Source organism: Salmo trutta, chromosome 32, assembly GCF_901001165.1.
Source record: "Salmo trutta chromosome 32, fSalTru1.1, whole genome shotgun sequence".
NCBI classification, from domain to species: Eukaryota; Metazoa; Chordata; class Actinopteri; order Salmoniformes; family Salmonidae; genus Salmo; species Salmo trutta.
Genome location: NC_042988.1, coordinates 16,149,307 through 16,171,415, shown reverse-complemented (window position 1 = coordinate 16,171,415; position 22,109 = coordinate 16,149,307). Strand labels below are relative to the sequence as shown.

Below are 22,109 nucleotides of genomic sequence, written 5' to 3'. Positions count from 1 at the left end.
GGCAGCAAGAGCCTCTCGTGGATGCTGCAATGTACCCAAGTGGCATCGGGAGCAACTGCTTGCAGGCGCGTTACCACTTCCCTATGTCGCCCTGTCATGGCCTTTGCGACATCAGTACAGATACCAACACATCTTGACCACCAAAGTCCATTTGATGTCACAAAGCTGTCCAGTACTTTAAAAATATCCTCTCCTGTTGTCCTGGTTTCCAGAAGAGGATGTCTTCCATAATTCACCCCCCATAAACGTAACGGACATATACCAGGAGCTGTGCGAGGCCCGTGTACCAGTGTAGGTTCCATCCCTCTCTTCGCCCCAACCTGGGCTCATTGTGTTGCTATTTCGCTGAACACTGGATGGTTTAATTTTATTTTTGGCATTGAAACGAGGCTACTAAGGAGAAGAAAAAAAACTCACCCAAATGTATAGCTGGAAAACCCTGTTGAGGCCACGGGTTAGCAATGAACCCTGAGACGGGATTGCTAGCAAGGCTGGAAATTCAAAACATCAAAAATCTAATAATTTCAATTTCTCAAACAATCAACTATTTTACACCATTTAAAAGATAAACATCTCCTTAATCTAACCACATTGTTCGATTTTCAAAGAGGCTTTACGGCAAAAGCATAAAGTTAGATTATGTTAGGACAGTACATAGCCACAAAAGTACAAACATCCATTTTCAATTCAAGGTCAGGCGTCACCAAAAGCAGAAACCAGCTAAAATTATGCACCAACCTTTGACAATCTCCATCAGATGACACTCCTAGGACATTATGTTATACAATACATGCATTTTTTGTTCCATCAAGTTCATATTTATATCCAAAAACTGCATTTTACAGTAGCAGTGAAATTCTGATTTTTTTCTTCTCTGAAATGCTTCCGGTGAACAACGTTACAATTTTCAAAATTACTATTCGAAAACATTGGTAAATTATAATATTGTCATTCAAATAATTATAGTTTAACATTTCGTAAATGATACTGTCTTGCCAGATTTCAAAATAACTTTACTGGGAAATCACAAGTTGCAATAAACCAGGTGCTGTGCTAAGAACAATAAGCTAGCCTAATTAGCTTAGCATCATCTTGTAACCATGTAATATCAATAATACTATTGTCAATAATCCATTACCTTTGATTATCTTCATCCATTGGCAGTTCCAGGAATTCCAGGTCCACAACAAATGTGGTTTCTTTTGACAAAGTTCATAATTGATGTCCAAATAACTCCAAGTTGTTCCATGTTGTTAGCGCTTCGGTGGCTACTAAAAAGTAGCGCGGGGGGTGTGTGAAGTCACGGCAAAAAGTTAAAAAAGTTACAAAAATAATCTATTTATGTTTGTTCAAACATGTCAAACGTTGTTTAGCATCAATCTTTAGAGCCATTTTTAACGTGAAACATCAGTAATGTTTCAACCCGACTTCACCTGTGTCTAGAAAAACGTTTTTTAAAAATGTCTAGTGTCTCATGATTGCGCAGGTGCAGGCCATAATGGAAGTGACGACATCCCACGGACGTCAACTTCAATGCATTCTAATTTGCTCCCTGTTATTCATGGAAGCTTCAAACAACTTTATAAAGATCGCTGACATCTAGTGGAAGCCGTAGGAGTTGCGAACTGAATCCTTTCTCACTATGGTATCTAATAAACAATGACACTAAATAGTACAGCCACAAAATTCTCATTTTTTTTAAAATCTATTTTTCTCAGGTTTTTGCCTGCAATATGAGTTTTGTTATACTTACAGACACCATTCAAACTGTTTTAGAAAATTCAGAGTGTTTTCTATCCGAATGTGTTAATAATATGCATATCCTAGCTTCTGAGTTGGTGTAGGAGGCAGTTAAAAATGGGCACGTATTTTTTTCAAAATTCTCAATACTGCCACCGTGGCCCGTAGAGGTTAAATATGAAGAACTTTTTCTGCAGCAACCAGTGATCCGGGTCAACAGCGTCAATGGTATCTGTATAGCTTCCGTCCCTCTCCTCACCCCTACCTGGGCTCGAACCACCCTACCTGGGCTCTGCACACATCGACAACAGCCACCCTTGAAGCATCGTTACCCATCGCGCCACAAAAGCCGCGGCCCTTGTTTAGCAAGGCGAACAACTACTTCAAGGTCTCAGAGCGAGTGACGTCACCGATTGAAACGCTATTAGCGCGCACCATCGCTAACTAGCTAGCCATTTCACATCGGCTACACTTAGGCCTAATGAATTATAGAAAAGACCCACACACTAAGTTGTCATTTCAAACAATTTATCTCATAAGATTTGTTGTGTGATTTGCAGAACTTTATTTTTCTTGTACGTTGCTCATATGAGGAATCTACAGGATTTTAAAACAGCTGGTCATCATTCTGATTTTGCACAACAGTTATTTTGCGACGCGCGCTTTGGGATCTCCGTCATCCGGGATGAAACGGAAGTCCATTCATTTTCAAAGAAGGAAGCCAAGTGGGTGGAGTGACCATTGGGCGAGGTTTCGTGAACAGGGCGGGACAAAAAATAATTTAAGTCTGTATATTCATTAGCTTTGGGAAAGGTTCATTTTCCTCGTTTACACGAGATCCCGTTGCTATTGACCAATCGAAGCTCACTATAGTTTCCAGCCCCTGTTGATACGTAGCACTATCTAGCTTGCAAACATGAGAGCGATGATTCAGTGTTGCCATGCATGTGATTTTCTTACTATTAGGCTACATTGAAAACGATGTCGTGGGTGAAAATGTAGCTTATTGGTTGCGGGTTTTAGAGCTACTTCTTGTTTGCACCGCGGCCGCCATGACATTTTTCTTAAAAATATATAAATTAGTTTCGATAATTTAGTTTTGATTACCGTAGTTATACGTTTTCAAGGTGACGGTCAACATTGGGATATATTTGCTGGATAAAATAAATATGGTGAAAGGACTTTTAGAATTTCTGACTCTCGGTGTGTTGGTGTTAACAGGTAGGGTCTACAGATCGATGTTACAACTTTTTTTTGTTAAACTACAGACGTTTGCTGTTCTCGTTACCTTGTGAATTTCCCATTATGTTTAAACAACTCAATTACTATTCAATTGTATTTTCAAGGGTGATGATTAACTTTCTGGAAGTCATAGTAAACTTGTGTTTGACTATTTGAAGTCTAAGTCCAATCTCTCCCACTGAATCAATATGTCTCTGATCAAGAAAGAGCTCTATTGGTGGGTGTGGTAGATTCATTTGGAAGAAAAGCAAGTGTTTTTCTCTCTCGAATTTGGTCCCTGACACGGAACCCAAACCGGCTGCGCGCGTGCGCTATCGTGCATACATTTATTTTGTCCCCCTACACCGATCACGACACGCAGGTTAAAATATCAAAACAAACTCTGAACCAATGACATTAATTTGGGGACAGGTCGAAAAGCATTAAACATGTATGGCAATTTAGCTAGTTAGCTTGCACTTGCTAGCTAATTTGTCCTATTTAGCTAGCTTGCTGTTGCTAGCTAATTTGTCCTGGGATATAAACATTGAGTTATTTTAATGCACAAGGTCCTCTACTCCGACAATTAATCCACACATAAAACAGCCAACCGAATCGTTTCTAGTCATCTCTCCTCCTTCCAGGCTTTTTCATCTTTGAATTTATATGGTGATCCATCTACACTTTCATAGTATTACCACGACAACCGGCAAAACAGTTTGTCTTTCAATCACCCAGGTGGGTATAACCAATGAGGAGATGGCACTTTGGTACCTGTTTCTATAAACCAATGAGGAGATGGGAGAGGCGTGACTTGCAGCGCGATCTGCGTCAGAAATAGAAAGGAGTTCTATTTTAGCCCTTGGCATCTGCAGACACTAGTTGGTGTGTGCGAGCAGTGTGGGTGCTATAATTGAGTAACATGGATTTCTACATTTATTTTGCGATGCTCGCGCACACAACGTGTCCGGTCTGGTCAGCATGTTAGAGCAGTGGTTCCCAAACTGTGGGGCGCATCCCCCTAGGGTTCGGCAGTCCAGCTCAGTCCAGCTTTCATCTTACTCTTGAAAGTTGTAATAGTAGAATGTACAAGGTGCAATTTCGAAATTGGATAGTGTATCATCAGTTCCTCTTGTCATGTCAGTCATTGCATACCTTAGAGAGCTATTTATAACTTGTAAGAAATGTCAAGATCAACTAGCCCAAGTGTACTCAACTACTATTTGAGAAGGTCCAGTCACACAAATTTCCTAGGCGGTAAAATTCTGGATATTGTCTTTATCGGCGTAGTAACAAACCCCCACCTCGCGAGTCGTGACCCATATGACCCCAAATTGTTCAAGCTCCCATTAATGGCGGAAAGAACATTTGGGGCGGCAGGGTAGCCTAGTAGTTGGAGTGTTGGACTAGCAATCGAAAGATTGCAAGTTCAAATCCCTGAGCTGACAAGGTACAAATCTGTCATTCTGCCCCTGAACAAGGCAGTTGTTCCTAGGCTGTTACTGAAAATAAGAATTTGTTCTTAACTGACCTGCCTAGTAAAATAAAAAAAATGTAAGCTAATTTGCCCGAAATTCTACCTATTTTGCTATCGGCGGAGAGAACATTTTTGCATTTTTAAAGCAAATTTACTGCAATTAAACACATTTTGCCATGTCTTAAATGTGTTCATATGATACCTGAGTGAGTCAATGAGTGTCAATGATACCTGAGTGAGTCAGTCAGTGCGCCCATGAGGCCCCCATGGGCGCACATTCTGACCATAATAACTGCAAGATTTAGATAGCTGGTTAGCCTAACATTCCTACCTAGCTAACATGGGCTAGTTGATCAACTGTACATTAATGACATGTTAGAAATAACTCTCTGTCTGTCAGTGAATGACATAACAAGAGGAAAACTTCCCATACACAACCAAATGTAAAAATTGCACCTTGTGCATTCTACTGTTACAACTCTCAACCACATTAATAAATTGAAAGCCTGAGTTTTTTATATTATTTATTTATAAAGTCGGGACACGTCAGCTAACGTTTTTTGGGGTCGTTTTCTTGCCCCATAGATTTTGTTGTAATCTTTGAGCCACTTAAATATCACATAAATACACATTAGACATGTCAAAATATATAGAATAAAAATGCTACATTTTCTCTGCACCTCATGAAAAAATGTGTAGAATTGCAGAAAAAAAACTTTAAACCTGCAAGATTTTCTCTTCGCCAACAAGAGGGGTGTGAACAGTTTTTGTCATGAAAAGTGCTTTTGCCCATAGAAATAGACATGGCTCGTGCGCAGGGTGGCGCGGGATGTTCCCCAATGCTGGAAGGGGGGACTGAATGCAAAAGTTTGGGAACCTCTGCCTTAGAGCACTATTAATATTAAAACAAGTTTCATTCATTTACTCCCTTGTTCCAGACTTGACTGAGTGAACTTTGTTTTTTTAACAACTAGCAGTAGCAATAGGCAACTTTCTCTGACCCTCTGATAGTGAAATGTATGGCCACTTCAAAAGTTCAGTTTTGCATAGTCAAACCAGTTGTCTTGCCCAGCAGAGAGATTGTAATACAAACCTGCAAAAATACAAGCAAATATATATTTTTTGACAGACATTGTATTGTTATGTCAGTGTTATTTTATGGTTTTATGTAATCATTGCCATGTTGTTCACATGTCATGTGCTCTGACCGGTAGGTAGGCCAACACATGCCTCCTCTCTTGTGCTCAAACCTCCCAGAGTGGTGGTTTAATGGAGACTCAGTCTCAGTCAACTGCAGCACATCATCCACAGACCATGAGGGGATGGGCTGGGAGGCCACATTCGGAGGTACAGGTTTTGAACAAGAAGTCAACGTTGTCACCTGGACTGTGGATAACCTTATTGATTGGACAATAGAACCTACATGCTACATCGCTCTCATTGACTGCGAACAGCCCTCAGAAGTACTTCCAGTCATTCTCTACAGTGAGTATTTTCCTCCTTGTGAATGTGAAAGGTATGTTTCTATTTAACTGTATATCAGCATTGAGGGTTTTTAACATTGTTGACATCCTCCACAGAGACTCCAGACAGCGTCTCCATCTCTGTTCTGAGACACTCTGGTTCCATGGTGGAGGGGACAGAGTACCAGCTGCAGTGTGACATACAGAACATCGCTCGTCTACGGAACCTGGTTGTGAAGTGGTACAAAGGGAATGAACCCTTAGATAATGTAACTTACAGTAACGTCAGTAAGACACCAGTGGATGTGTCTGATACTCTGATGATCAGCCCCAGTAGACATGATGATGGAGCTCAGTATAGATGTAGAGCAGAACTGGACCTGGGACCAGAGGGACCACAGCATACAGTGACATCAGAACCTCTCAGCATTACTGTACACTGTGAGTTCCCTCTAGTCTTATTTTCAATCATTCAATTCATGTGTACAGCTGATCATTTAGTTTGATCTGATACCCTACTATGATATTTAACAGATTCTTCCAGTAATCTGTTCTCATTCATCTCATAATTTCACCCTCCCCAGACACTGAATCTTGTGGGAACAGTCCATGTTGATTGATTCTTATTTCTCCTCATTCTTCAGACCCCCCAACCTTTTCCAGACCTGAAGCTGAGACCCTGGACATCAGAGTGGGTGAGGAAATCACCTTAAACTGCACAGCTACTGGAAAGCCCACCCCTCTGTACAGCTGGCAGTCTTCACATGTCCAAGAAGCTCTTTTCACCCCCCCCCCAAGCTCCCAGGAACCTACACCTGCACTGCCTCCAGTCAGATAGGCAAGATCAGCAGGACTTTCACTCTGAATCCCAAACCTATAGGTAGGATCATTTTTCTAATTAGTACCTAGTCTTATCTTTCTCACAAATGCTTCTATTCTCTCCTACTACCCCTCCCTCTTCCCCTCTCGATCCCCCTTCACCCACTAGTGGCATTCATGTTACCTTTTACCTGAATGAGACTGTCCATTGGTAAGGGTGCATCATCAGGTGACCTCAAGTCCTTTGTTACTTTGCAATTATTACATTGTTACTACACTGTACATATGAAACTAACTACCATGGAAATATGTTTTTCAGGACACTTCATGTAAAGTGGGACCCATTTTTCCCGTACCATGAACATGTGTTACTTTCTTAATATTTCCCATATAGACTTCTCTGGGAAATATCTCCTTTGACAGTATATTTAAATGTTTAATATTGCCAAATTGCTCCAGTTTCTCCAGGCAGTCGTGGAACCACTGCAGGGATAGTAGTGGTCGTGCTGGCTTTCTTTGCTCTAGTGTCTGTCTGTGTGGTGCATCACAAACAAATAAACTCTGCTGTTGCTGGGGCTGAGGAGCTTGGGACGGTCAGCTGATCAAACCCTCATTAACCACACCCTCTTCCCACAGGGGGCAGAACAACGTTCTGGGCTATCATAGGATCGGTTCTGGGCCTGACCTTTGTGTTCGTGATTGTCTATGGCGTTGTCAAACAGAGAGCAGGTCCCAACTCCATCATCTGACCAGACCAGAGGAAGAGAATTTCTATCGCCAGTGTGACCAGCAGGACTTCCTCAACAGACACTGTATGAATAAGAAAGGTTGTTTATTCAATTATTATGATGGAACGCTTCAATCCTGCATGCCTTATAAATCCAAAGAGAGCTTTCTGTTAGCCTACTCCAACCAATAGCTTTGTGCCATTTGTATGTGGTGTTGTTTTGAATGTGTCTTGGGCTGTGTCTGTGTGAACATGTGGCGCGACACTACAAAGCATTCATTCACAGGCATGTGTGTCCTGTTTTATTATTTATTTTATCATCAAGCATGCCTGAATGTAGTCTCTCTTCTCACAGCCATTGTGTCTCTGTCACGGATGTAAAGCGGCTGGGGAAACAGGCTAGCCTGATCGCTGTAGTCTGATGACAGCAACAAGTGATCTTATGTGACTGTACAATGAGAAATGAGCCATGCAATGCATCACTTCCTGTCTAATGCTTTTTTTTTTGCTCTAAATTGGTGCTACCAGAGCCTTTTAACCGATTTAAGTTTACTATTCCAAGAACCACAGGCAGCTTCTCTTCACTATTGCTAATTTTGTTCTCTGCCCACACTCTTCCATTTTATCTCTTGTTAGGGTTTGACCAACTATTTGTTTGCATAACCTATATAATATAACAAAGATGCTATGCTACAATATTAAGTTTATACTCTATATGATAAGAGCATACTGCTGTGTGAGAGGAAGGGGCTCATGGGATGGTGAGTCATATGGAAAGAATGCAGATGATGTAAATCAGGGATGTGGAAGAGCTTGTTAAATGATAACGGCAGGATATGGGTGAAATGTATATGCGGAGGGGTGTCGGGGTTTTAGAGAACTGGGCATTGTGCAGTCACAAGATAAATCGACTGCCAAAGATAATAACTACGCCCGGCAACAGGAGGCGTCTCGGGGTTGGGACCAACCTGCACGCCAACGATAGGATGAGTAAGTTTAAACCACGCTCATCCTCCCTCTGACAGGCCAGCAGTGAGCGGGAACTATCTCTGTCAGAGTATTTAATGAAAAGCAAAGGATGTGTAACTCAGTTCTCTGTTTTGCCCTGCGAGGTGTTACAGGGAGCCCGTATATACGAACCACCTATTTACCCTTCAAGTGTTTGCATTAATTAAAGTACAAAGAAATCGGAAGTTACTATGTGCTGACTATTTTGTTCCGATACCAGATTCGAATTGACGCGACTTAACACTCTCTCTTTTACCTTCACAGCACCCTTGATTCTCAGTATTGTCAGTATGTTTGATGATAGCTTTAATCGTTTGTCTTTCACTTTCTCAACCTATATCTGTGGACCATAGGGAAGCGGACATGCATACCGACATGAACCCCATGGACACAGTCTCAGGGCTGTGAGGAGAGAAAGGCCACTAATGTGTTTTATCGATCTCATGTATTTTAATAGGCTACACAGTCATATCTCACCATAGGTGGCTCACATGGCCCTTTAACAAGTTGCTAAACTGTGTGTTTAGTAGAAACAATTCCCCGAGATGATTTTGTTACTTGCCACTTCTTTCTGTTTTGATAAGAGTGCAGTGGCACAGTCCTTCAATAGTTGTCTTTTTTTGTTGAATCACAATCAGAGATTTGGGTTTATTTTTTATAACAATTTTAAAACAAGCATCTTTTGTATGCCATTGGGAACCTTTCTCTCATACATCACTGTAACACTGACACCTCCATACTAATCAGTGCAAACTAAGGTCAATTTAAAGAGAAGCATGAAAGTCCATCTGTTATCCTGCCTACGGTGGCTCATATAAATACTTCCTTTTTCAGAATTGAGTGTGTGTCCTTTTTGTGTCACTCAGGTTCATCCTGGTGAAGGGGACTTCTGCCTTGCCAAGAAACACTTTGTGTGTGCAGCCTGACTGTTGCTATAACAACCTGGCTGCAGTGTAGACTTAGAAGGGCAATTTGCCAGCACATTTAGTCCTTGAGCAAAAACATTTTATATTATACACACATGATCATTTTCAGAAACAAGTGTACAGTAGTGTACTTCCACAACAAACAAAGGCACGGGGTAGAAACACAAAACAGAGTCGACATACTGTAGAGACTGAGGATTGGCAGCTGAGCCTTCTATAAATACACCCAATAAGCATCCAATTACTGAGCAATGTTTCTGGCAGCCTGGTCATGGCCGGTGCTGTTGTGCAGTGGTGGTACATTCTGATCACAGAGTGAGGCCTACACACTACATGCCGGACAACTCAAGTCCAACAATCCAACCTGCTGAGTCTTGACAAAGCATGGGCTCTCCAAGCAGTGTGCGTATGGGAATCAAACATGCCTGCAGAAAAGAGATTAGAACTGCAATGTGAGTTTTCTCAAACCACCTATGTATATAAATCCACAGTCACACGGGAACAGTTTAGTTTGAGGCAAGTTAACACAGGTCATTGGGGTTTAATTTCAGATTAAAGAACTGAAAATTGTAACCGTAGCACCCTTCTGAAGTCATAGAACTCTGTATGGGTATTTTCTAAAAACAGAAAACAGATGTCATCTGAATAGCTTGGGGTTGTGCTGCTGTAAGAATACATGACAGCAAACAGAACTACAAAAGATCTAGCCTGCGATTCTAGGAGTAGGAATACATTTTGGGCTGAAATATATAATGGGTCTGATATATTAACTCCCATTGAACATGAAAATACAGATTCTAACTAAACCACAAACAAATGATTAAAGGAAGAATTTCCCCTGTGGGATGTAGGCCTAATGAGATACCATTGAGGAGGTCTGGCCTTGATGCCTGTCAAACTTCCTTAGCCCCCTCTTCTCCCCCTCGGGGCCCTGCAGTCAGACACAGACTACGGTATGAGAGCCCTCGTTTGGTGAGGGAGGGCTTTTGTTAGTAATCACAGTTCACTTTGGAGTTGCCAAGCAGGACCAAGTCGGAATTCCACTCGCCTTTCAACTCAGACCATAGTGAACCTCAGAAAAGTCTGCAAAAAGATGGAAAACTACTTTCTAAAATGGATCCTGACCTTTTGCATGTTCTGCACCGGTAAGATGTTGCAAGAGTCAACATTTTATTATTCATAAGATTTGCTTTTTCTCTGTGGAGTCGAGGGTTATGGGACATCTGCAGTAGAGGCCCCCATTGTATCGACGAGTTTGTAGTTTGAAGACGTGTTTGGCAATAGAATTAGTCATAAATGGTTTTAAATCTCTTTGGCGAAATACTCTTATATAATATTGCATATATGAGTGTGTGAATTATTTACCTGTGCTTTGTCCACTGAAATTAAACTTGCAACCCAGAGATGATGGCAAAGTGGAACCTGCATCCCACCCAATCTTATATCCACAGTGATACAAACAGATCATAAACACCTGCTAAAGTCACACAATCAAATCACTGCAAGCAACATTTTCTTTGTATCTGTAAATGTGATTTTATTTAACAAATATGAATGTTGCCGATATGCCAGCAATAATAGAACTTTCTAATTAGATTATGTGATGATCATGATGATAATGAAAAAGATTGCGAAAATGATGATGCGGATGAAGACAATGTAACGACGATGATAGTGATGATGATATTGTCCACTTCTCAGTGTCAGGTGAAGGATGCTCTCTGGAGCTGAAACCCTCCAGGGTGGTGGTGGGGTTTGGGGAGCCTGTGTCTGTCAGCTGTGAGGCCTCTCGCCCGGTGCGTGTCCTAGGCTGGGAGTCAGCCATCGGGGCAGCACACACCCAACAGGATCGTGCTGTCCAATGGAAGGTGGACAGTCTGATCGACTGGATCGAGGAGCCTATCTGCTATGGAGTCTTCTTCACTGCACCCAGACAGTGTGAAGAGAAACTCAACCTCATTCTTTACAGTGAGTCAACCTGGCCTAAATAAAGCTGGCTTTTTATCTTAGCACAATTTAAGGCAGAGCATGGCTGTAGTACATGCATCAGGCCATACTTAATAATAATGCATTCTATTTGTGACTACTACTACTAAATGTACGTGTTTTGCTTGACACACTAACCAGCTGATCTTTCACAGAGACTCCAGACAGTGTCACTATCAGCTCAGCGAACCACACTAATCCCATGTTGGAGGGGAAAGAGTACCAGCTGCTCTGTGATGTCCAGAACATTGCCCCTGTTCAATACCTCACCCTGAGGTGGTACAGAGGGCAGACTGAAGTTTACAACCACTCTTTCTCTGATTTGACCCCTGCCTCCCCTGTCCAAGTATCCTCCATCCTCCTGATCACCCCAACCAAAGCTGATAACGGAGCCCAGTACAAGTGTGTGGCTCAGCTGGACTTGGGACCAGAGGGACCACAACCGCCTCCTTCAGTGACATCAGAGCCTCTCAACGTCTCTGTACACTGTGAGTCTATCCACTCAACCCAACCATTAATAGTTTCATGAGAAACAATGAAATACAATTGTGTTTGTGTATTCGTTTATATGCAATATCCATCCTTTTCCCTTATACTTATTTTCTCAGACCCCCCATCCTTCCTCAGTCCTGAGGCTGAGACCCTGGACATCGGTGTGGGGGATGAAATCACATTAAACTGCACGGCTACAGGAAGCCCCAGTCCTGTGTACAGCTGGCAGTCTTCAGATCCCAAAGAGAAGATGGAGGACCAACCTGTTTTTACCTCTTCCTCCTTGCTTCCAGGGACCTACACCTGCATTTCCTCTAATAAGATTGGCAAGAAGAGTAAGCAGTTCATCATCAAGACTAAGTCTTAAGGTAGGAGGACACAGTGAAGGGGGCATTGTTAAATGCACACATTTAGAGGATAGAACTAGCATTCCCTACACTTGTTATAGAAGCCATTGTTCTTATTTGATTTTTCTATGGTATGTAATGTGAGGAGTCTCTTGAAGGCACAAAGGGCCACATCGGAGGTATGTGACTTTTCCCACAGTGGAGTGTTGGCTTTACAAAACAAAAGTCCAAGTTTGGGGGATTAGCAGAGGGAAGATATTGTCTGTCTTTAATATCAATTGCACGGTTTTGTTACAGGTGTGAGAATGTCATCATTGTCAGCCAGACCGTCGCACAGAAAAAAAGGAATCGCCTTACATTTTTAAATACTTTGGTCATGTAATAGTTTATAGTAGCATATTATTGTGTTATGATTGATTCTTGTTGTTATTGCAACATAACGTATACTTTGATGTGTTTAAATATATATGTAGGGTATACAGTTCACTTTCAGTGTGGAGAACCCTAGAACGCGAGGTAGTGTGAATAATTATATCCATTAATAAGCTATCCATTAACTTTATTTTGGAAATCTACATTGTTGTTTATGTTCTCTCTTTTTTTACATGCATAAAAACACTAATAAAATGACAAATGTATATTTATATGGCCAGTTGGTTTTATTATTATCAATGATGTTAGGCTATTATTATTAAAACTACTAAGTAATCTTTATATTTCTTTTTTTATTATAAAAATCTTATTCCCCACCCACATGCCTTTGACTTGACGTTCTTCAATGACGAGTTTACGTAGAGACGTGGAAAACGTCTAAACGGAAACGTCTAGGGTTTTCTCCATAGCAAGCTAAAGCTACATTGTGCACTATTGTTTTTTAGCAATAGTAAATATATTAGCTAACGATATAATTTCTAACAAGGTTTGAAGTTAGCTTGTTACGTTGTATCATCAGACTCACATCTGTTATTTTCACTTTTAACGTGCTCTTGCTGCAAGCAACGTTTTAGCCTGCTAGCTAGGTAGCTAGAATGACAAGTAGGATAGACTACAGCGTGTGGGACCACATTGAGGTTTCAGATGATGAAGATGACACTCATCCAAACATCGATACACCCAGCCTTTTCAAATGGAGACATGAGGTAACGTTATGTCGAACGTTTGGGGCGGCAGGTAGCCTAGTGGTTAGAGTGTTGGTCCAGTAACTGAAAGGTTGCTAGATCGAATCCCCGAGCTGACAAGGTAAAAATCTCGTTCTGCCCCTGAACAAGGCTGTTCCTTGGCCGTCATTGTAAATAAGACCCTGTTCTCAACTGACTTGCCTCGTTAAAGGTTAAAATAAATAAGAATGATGCATTTGATAGCTGCTTAGTCTCTGTAAGTTAGCTAGCTTTCTAGATTTTCAGATGCGTTATGTAAACAGCCTTTATCGCAGATTAACGCAATGGAAAGATAAACATAACATTTGGCGTTGTGTGTAGGTAGTTATCCTCGATGAGATCCTTTTGTCCTGACCCCTCTCCCCACCATCACCTAGGCGCGTGTGGAACGAATGGACCAGTTCATAAAGGCTGGTGAGGACCTGGAGAAGGGGCTAGCTGAATCTAAGCGCAAGTTGACTGAAGCACAGAAGAAGACAAAGAATCTGTCCAGTTCAGTCACGGACGATGCCAAAGCCGAGCTGAGCAAGGCACAGGCCGAGGAGAAGAGGCTGAAGAAAGAGGAGCGAGACTGGGAGAAAAAACTGGAGGACCACCGGCGGGAAGAGAAGAAGATGCCATGGAACGTAGACACACTCTGCAAGGAGGGCTTCAGCAAGGTGGGTTTAGTGTGTGGAACCACTGGTGCTCCCTGGCTGCAGGTGATGGTTATTTGCTGATGCCACTTGACTTTCCCCACTCCGATCTCTCTCTGTCTCTCTCTCTCCCCTTCTGACTCTCCTAGAGTGTTATGAATGTTAAGCCAGATGTGAAGGAGGAGACCGAGGAGCAGAAAGAGCAGAAACACAAGACCTTTGTGGAGAAGTATGAGAAAGAGATCAAACACTTTGGTGAGAGTCACTTTCCCATTCTTTGTTGTCCCCATTCTTTGTGGGTAGTTGTCATGGCCATGGTCTCTGTCTCTGTTGTCAGGTATGATGAAACGCTGGGACGACAGCCAGAAGTACTTATCAGACCACCCTCACCTGGTGTGTGAGGAGACGGCCAACTACCTAGTCATCATGTGCATTGACCTGGAGGTGGAGGAGGTGAGAGCAGAACCGTAATACGACAAACCTCACCACTAATAACCCATCAGGGATTTCATCCACTATACATTACACCCGAGGACACTGATCAGGGTCATGATCAGTAGGGCACAGGGTAGCAAAATGTTTTGAAACAGAATACGATAGTGTTTCTTGTTGAACAAGTCCAGGTAGTCCCTACCTGTTTCTGTCCATTTTCTTACGTTTGGTGCATAATGAACACAATCCTGGTGTAGAGAAGGTTATGAAGTAGGTTAGTAAGTGATCGTCTGATCCTCTTTATTTGCCCAAACATGCCTCAGTACGAAGTACACATGCAGTTGCCTTTTCTTGATACAGATGAGCATACACAGGGGTTAATGTCAGTGTCCTGTTGATGTTTTCCTCCTGTAGAAGAAAGCGCTGATGGAGCAGGTGGCCCACCAGACCATAGTGATGCAGTTCATCCTGGAGCTGGCTAAGAGCCTTAAGGTGGATCCCCGCGGTTGCTTCCGTCAGTTCTTCGACAAGATAAAGGTTTGTTTGCGTGTAAAGATGATAATACATTTCCCACTTGCACTCAACAGCAATGCATATAGACTAGCAGTTACATTTCCCTCTCAGACTGCAGATCAGCAGTATCAGGATGCCTTCAATGATGAGCTGGAGTCCTTTAAGGAGAGGGTGCGCGGCAGGGCCAAGATCCGCATCGAGAGGGCCATGAAGGAGTACGAAGAGGAGGAGAGACAGAAACGCCTGGGGCCCGGAGGACTGGATCCTGCCGAGGTGTATGAGTCCTTACCTGAGGTACAGGACATCTACTGCTGCACCTCCTTCATTTAGCACCGTCCTTCCTTCATAATCATCATCCCCATCTCTGTTTTTTAAGTTAACGAAGCCATTTATTTTGTCATTTTTGTAGGAGATGCAGAAATGTTTTGACGAGAAGGACATTGCCATGTTGCAGACTGTCATCACTAAGCTGGACCCAACGGTAGGTTACAAAACCAAATCCATTCCTGTGTCTTTTGTTATATTGTCTTCCACGTGCTCGGGGCAAGCATATGACAACATACATTGTACTACAAATGTAAAGGCACACTGAATAGTGACATAAAACCTCCTGAAGTTGTTATAAACTGGTGCTCTGAATGTCATTGTTCCCACCCGTCAGGAGGCTAAGGTCCACATGAAGAGATGCATTGACTCTGGCCTCTGGGTTCCTAACTCACGGGCAGACGAGGGAGACGACAAGGAGGAAGACGCTACTTATGAAGAGCTGAATAAGGAGATGGGCGAACAGAAGATAGAATGATTGACATGAATTGACTTTATGATGATGATATTTTCATCTGTGTAGTCATCACTTCTATTGCTTCTCCCAATGTTTTTTCGTGAATTTCTCCTTAACGCTTTGGAACAATGTAACCTCTGTGGTGATGTCCACTCTTTGTGGACAACAATATCACACCATATCACTTGCTGAATGCTTTTCTTTTTTTTTTTAAACAATTCTTGCTTGGGCCTTATTAGTAAAGCTGTATTCTTAAACGTGTGTGTGCCTGTACATAGTCTCTTTGTGTGTGTTTGTGTGTGTGCCTGTACACTGTGTCAGCCAGCCAATCTGTTGTCTACCTTGTATTTGTGTGCTTTCAGTTGCTGGGGAACATTGTTTCTCTTTTTCATTCAATAGTCTCACTACTGGTTCTACATGTATAGGGATAGGCATGGCAGGATTTCAGTTCTTGATGTGATAGAATTATACATAGTGATTTAACGTGGGATAGCCTAGTAACTGAGGTTGAAATTGGATCATATCAACATGTGACATTTTGAATCCAGTCTACTGGCCCCTTACCACCTTTTTGCTCATTGTTTTCTCCTTAATTTGACCAGCAGGTGTCACCCCACATCAACTTTTAAGTTGATGGGAGAATCACTTTTGAGTATTATTTGCAATTAAAAATGACACTGGTTTACATGAGTCAGGATAGGGTGTTCTTGAATTTAGATTTATAAGAAATATTGTTAGATCGTTTCACCTGTCTTCCATTGCATAATAATACTAAATGCAACAAACTATTATGGTCCAAACACACCAAGACAGTCGTGAAGAGGGCACAACAACACCTTTTTCCCCTTAGGAGACAAACGGTTTGGCATGGGTTCCCAGATCCTCAAAAGGTTCTACAGCTGCACCATCGAGAGCATCCTGACTGGTTGCCTCACGGCCTCGTATGGCAACAGTTCGGTATCTGACCGTAAGGCGCTGTCAGAGGAAGGCCCAAAAAATTGTCAAGGACTCCTGTCATCCAAGTCATAGACGCTACTGGAGCGCCAAGTCTAGGTCCAAAAGGCTCCTGAACAGCTTCTATCCCCAAGCTATAAGACTAATGAACAATTAATAAAATGGCCACCTAGACTATTTACATTGATCCCCCACTGCTGCTACTCGCTGTTTATCATCTATGCATAGTCCCTTTCCCCTACCTACATGTACAAATTACCTCAACTAACCTGTAACCCCCGCACATTTACTCAGTACCGGTGCCTCCTGTATATAGCCTTGTTATTGTTATGTAATTCTACTCTGTTAATTCTTTCTTTTTACCATTTTATTTAGTAAATATTTTCTTAACTCTATTTCTTGAACTGCACTGTTGGTTAAGGGCTTGTACGTAAGCATTTCACGATAAGACCTACACTACCGTTCAAAGGTTTGGGGTCACTTAGAAATTGCCTTGTTTTTGAAGGAAAAATCACATTTTATGTCCATTAAAATAACATCAAACTGATCAGAAATACAGTGTAGACATTGTTAAATGTTGTAAATTGCTATTGTAGCTGGAAACGGCTTATTTTTAATGGAATATCTATATAGGTGTACCAAGGCCCATTATCAGCAACCACCACTCCAGTGTTCCAATGGCATGTTGTGTTAGCTAATCCAAGTTTATCATTTTAAAAGGCTAATTGATCATTAGAAAAACATTTTGCAATTATGTTAGCACAGCTGAAAACTGTTGTGCTGATTTAAAGAAGCAATAAAACTGTCCTTTAGACTAGTTGAGTATCTGGAGCATCAGCATTTGTGGGTTCAATTACAGGCTCGAAATGGCCAGAAACAAAGAACTTTCTTCTCGAACTTGTCAGTCTATTCTTGTTCTGAGAAATGAAGACTATTCCATGCGAGAAATTGCCAAGAAACTGAAGATCTTGTACAACGCTGTGTACTACTCCCTCACAGAACAGCGCAAACTGTCTCTAACCAGAATAGAAAGAGGAGTGGGAGGCCCTGGTGCACAACTGAGCAAGAGGACAAGTACATTTGAGTGTCTAGTTTGAGAAACAGACGCTTCAGAAGTCCTCAACTGGCAGCTTCATTAAATAGTACCCACAAAACACCAGTCTCAACGTCAACAGTGAAGATGCGACTCCGGGATGTTGGCCTTCTAGGCAGAGTTGCAAAGAAAAAGACATATCTGAGACTGGCCAATAAAAATAAAAGATTAAGATGGGCAAAAGAACAGACACTGGACAGAGGAAGATTGGAAAAAGGTGTTATGGACAGGCAAATCTAATTTTGAGGTGTTTGGATCACAAAGAAGAACATTTGTGAGATGCAGAAAAAATGAAAAGATGCTGGAGGAGTGCTTGACGCTGTCTTTCAAGCATGGTGGAGGCAATGTGATGGTCTGGGGGTGCTTTGGTGGTGCTAATGTGGGAGATTTGTACTGGGTAAAAGGAATCTTGAAGAAGGAAGGCTATCACTCCATTTTGCAATGCCAAGCCATACCCTGTGGACGGTGCTTAATTGGAGCCAATTTCTTCCTACAACAGGTCAATGACCATAAGCACAGCTCCAAACTATGCAATAACTATTTAGGGAAGAAGCAGTCAGCTGGTATTCTGTCTATAAGGAGTGGCCAGCACAGTCACCGGATCTCAACCCTATTGAGCTGTTATGGGTGCCGCTCTAAGAGCCGGCTCGCATATCAGAAGAATCTATTTATAAAAATCATGATATGAATAATCAAAAGATTTAAATGAATAGAATGAATTAATTCAAAAAACGAAAAAATAAATAAAATAATATAGGCCTAAATGCTCAAGCGCAGACACATTCGTTCTGACTGTCTGCTCAGACTAACAGCCTCACCTGTTGTTCCTGTCAATCAGACACGCAGTGTCAGCCAATGAACCAAAGATGCGTGAGGGAGGCTCGAGCCAACTCACTCACAGTCACACTGTAACGTCCTGACCAGTAAAGGGGGTTATTTGTTATTGTAGATTGGTCAGGACGGGGCTGGGGGGTGTTTGTTTTATGTGGTTCGGGGTTTGTTGGGATGTGTGTTTATGTAGAGGGGTGTTTGTTTAGAGTATTCCGGGGGTTTTGGTTATGTTCTATGTATTTTAGTTCTATGCTCTGTCTATGTTGTGTATTTCTTTGTGTTGGCCTGGTATGGCTCTCAATCAGGAACAGCTGTACATCGTTGTTGCTGATTGGGAGTCATACTTAGGTAGCCCTGTTTTCACATGTCTCTTGAGGGAAGTTGTTTTTGCATAGCTGTGTGTGTAGCCTGCATTACCGTTCGTCCGTTTTCTTGTTTTGATTCGTCAAGTGTTCAATATAAGTTAAAATGAGCACTCAACCCGCTGCGCCTTGGTCCACTATATACCAATTTGTAAGTCGCTCTGGATAAGGGCGTCTGCTAAATGACTTAAATGTAAATACGACGACCGTTACACACACACACACACACACACACACACACACACACACACACAGCTGCTGAGGAGGAGAGAGAGGAAGGACAGCTGTGAAAACAACAGCTGGAAAATGAGTCAGAAGCACAGTAGCATTTGGATGCATTTTAATAATGTAGACAATGTTAGAGCATAGTGTAGAATTTGCCAAAACAATCTCATATAAAGCCGGTTCTATGCACAACCTACACCGGCATATGCAAACTGTGCACCCAACTGTGAAGCTAGCTGTAGCGGAGCTTCAAGAAACTAGCGGGCCTGCTAGTGATAGTGGTGGAGCCAGCACCTCCACACGTGGAGATGTATCCACTCAGTCCAGTAGACCTACTCCGCGACCCACAGCAACGCAGTCTTCTATGGACCAGTTTATGCCAAGGTATATGTCTGTAGAAAACAAGGCCAAATCGATATTGCATTGGCTAAAATGATTGCCACCGATTTCCAGTCATTGTCGATCATGGACAGAGCTTTTAGAAATTCTAACAATAGTCTAAATCCAATGTACAAAATTCCAAGCAAGAAAACCCTTTCAAAATCACTTATTCCACAACTGTACAAGAGCACACAGGCTTCAGTGCGGGAAAGAGTCCAAAAAGCTACTGCAGTTTGCCTTACCACTGACTGCTGGACATCAAGGGTAACCACTTCTTACATGTCGGTTACATGTCACTTCATTGGACTGCTTTGAGTTCAGCGACAGACACACCTCAGAGAACTTGTCAGAGGAACTGTTGAGAGTGGCAAGTAGATGGAAAAGTGGTCTGTTGTGTTAGAAACAATACAGCGAACATAACCAAAGCCATGAAAATGTTTAAAATGGACCCATCATCCATGTCTTTCCCACACAATCAACCTGATTGTAAGAGATGCTCTGAAGATGATGAAGCCCACTGTGGACAAAGTGAAAGCAGCTGTGGAATACTTCCACAGGAGCACAGTAGGTACTGAAAAACTAAAGTCTACACAATGCCAGATGGGGATGCCTGAGCTGAGGCCTAAACAAGACTGCACTACAAGGTGGAATTCAGCATTTTATATGCTGAAGCGGTTTCTTGAGTCAAAGGATGCCATCATCCTTGGTCATTGTCAATGCACCTGTTGATGCTCTGACCAAAGAGGAATGGGAGGTGGTGGAGGAGGTGTGCAGAGTCCTGGAACCCTTTGAGCAGGTCACTGTGGAGAGAGGTACAGTAAGCAGTTATTACTACATCATTATTTGATCCAGTATTATATATGTAGATGACAATGTAATATCAGTAGACAAAACATGAACCTGAACTAATAAGTTACTGTTCTCTTTTCAGCTATGTGACAGCCTCAAAAATTATACTCCTGTGTAAGGGTCTGCAGCGAATCACAGCCAGCCGACAGAGAGAAGCAAATGTAACCACATGACATGTGACAGAGTTGATGGACACCCTAAGTTCATCAATGGACAGAAAGTTCCACAGAATGGAATATAATCACGTGCTATCAGAAACCGCTGCACTTGACCCCAGGTTTAAGAAATTAGCCTTCAGTGATGCCAGAGCGATTGATGAGGCTCTTCAAACAATAACCTCAGCAGCAGGGAGGGACAGCCCCAGCAGTCAGCTGGCTCAGGCACCAGGGCAACAGGAAGAAGAGGGATCAGATGGAGCAGAAGCACCAGCAGTAGCGCCACAAACGTCTGCTGGATGCTGTTTGATGAGAGATCAACTGGGGATGCAGCATGAAGGAATCCCTCAGCAGATGCCATAATGGAGGTCCGATCCTATTTGGAGGAGCCCCTCCTCCGAAGTTCTGCAGATCCTCTGAGCTGGTGGAAGTACAAGGCCTTTGTCTTCCCACAGCTTACTAAAGTCATGACAGCGAGACTCTGCATAGTGGCCACATCCGTTCCCTCTGAGAGGGTCTTCTCGAAAACGGGACAAATAATTACTGAGCGAAGAAACCGCATCAGCCCCTCGAAGGTGAGGCAGCTTGCATTTCTGAATGCATATCTCTCATCAAAGCAAAATATGGTCAGCATTGCTGTGTGCTGCTGGTTATAACATGGCAATAAAGGAGAGAGAGAAAAGAGGGACCAGTTTAATGTTTTAAGTGGGATGCTGCAGTTTTGCACATTATTTATTTTTCTTTGATATGGTGCAATATTCTATTATTATGTTGTTCAGATTCTATTCGTTTTGAATTGTTACATTTATATACACTTCGTTTATATACATTAAAAAGTTATACTTTAAATGCACATGTGTAATAGCATCCTTTTTTACATTTATTTCAATTTGTGGGATGCTGCAGTTTTGCAAATTGTTATTTATTTTTCTTTGATATGGTGCAATGTTATATTATGCTGTTCAGATTGTATTCTTTTTGAATGGTTAGATTTATATGCACTTTAATTCTACATTAAAAATGTATACTTTAAATGCAAATGTTTAATAGCATTCTTTTTCATAACAAACCATGCATTTTTAAATACATTGTGGTTAAGGTAGAGTATGATTTCCTTTAATAATTAAATTCGAATTGTTTTAACACCAATCATAGTCAAACTATCGCAAACTGTTTGACTTGAAAAAATTCAAAACATGTTTTTTTTAAAGAGCCGTTTGGGAGCCAAAAGAGCCGGCTCTTTTTGGTGAGCTGAGCCGAACGAGCCGGCTCACTGAAAAGAGCCGGAAATGCCCGTCGCTACCACCAAGCCAATCCAATTTGTGAGAGGTGCTTCAGGAAGTATGGGGTGAAATCTCTTCAGATTATCTCAACAAATTGACAACTAGAATGCCAAAGGTCTGCAAGGCTGTAATTGCTGCAAATGGAGGATTCTTTGATGAAAGCAAAATTTGAAGGACACAATTATTATTTCAAATAACAATAATTATTTATAACTTTGTCAACCTCTTGACTATATTTCCTATTCATTTTGC

General features: G+C 41.9%; 3 protein-coding genes across 4 annotated transcripts; all 3 read left to right on the top strand.

Annotated features, from left to right (window-relative positions):
- The first annotated feature begins 5,241 nt into the window (after positions 1-5,241).
- On the top strand, positions 5,242-9,291 carry LOC115170673 (intercellular adhesion molecule 1-like). The gene is given in 6 exon segments (XM_029726919.1): positions 5,242-5,248; positions 5,653-5,704; positions 5,706-5,923; positions 6,019-6,342; positions 6,546-6,781; positions 7,357-9,291. Coding segments are annotated over 5 exon segments (795 nt in total). The 3' UTR covers positions 6,740-6,781; positions 7,357-9,291.
- A 1,021-nt stretch (positions 9,292-10,312) lies between these two features.
- LOC115171240 (hemicentin-1) lies at positions 10,313-12,959 on the top strand. 2 transcript variants are annotated; one of them, XM_029727862.1, is made up of 5 exons: positions 10,313-10,526; positions 11,083-11,349; positions 11,523-11,855; positions 11,976-12,227; positions 12,504-12,959. In XM_029727862.1, exons 1-4 carry the CDS (start codon positions 10,475-10,477, stop codon positions 12,224-12,226), a joined length of 903 nt encoding a protein of 300 aa, XP_029583722.1. In that variant the 5' UTR covers positions 10,313-10,474; the 3' UTR covers position 12,227; positions 12,504-12,959. The 2 variants fall into 2 exon arrangements, with proteins under 2 accessions (XP_029583722.1, XP_029583721.1); XM_029727861.1 differs by having other exon boundaries at positions 11,976-12,959.
- Positions 12,960-13,001: 42 nt separating this feature from the next.
- LOC115171239 (hsp90 co-chaperone Cdc37) lies at positions 13,002-16,414 on the top strand. Its single transcript, XM_029727860.1, has 8 exons — positions 13,002-13,345; positions 13,741-14,022; positions 14,148-14,253; positions 14,336-14,451; positions 14,845-14,967; positions 15,055-15,237; positions 15,353-15,424; positions 15,605-16,414. The coding sequence occupies exons 1-8, from the start codon at positions 13,235-13,237 to the stop codon at positions 15,743-15,745; spliced, it is 1,134 nt and encodes a 377-aa protein (XP_029583720.1). The 5' UTR covers positions 13,002-13,234; the 3' UTR covers positions 15,746-16,414.
- Positions 16,415-22,109: the final 5,695 nt, after the last annotated feature.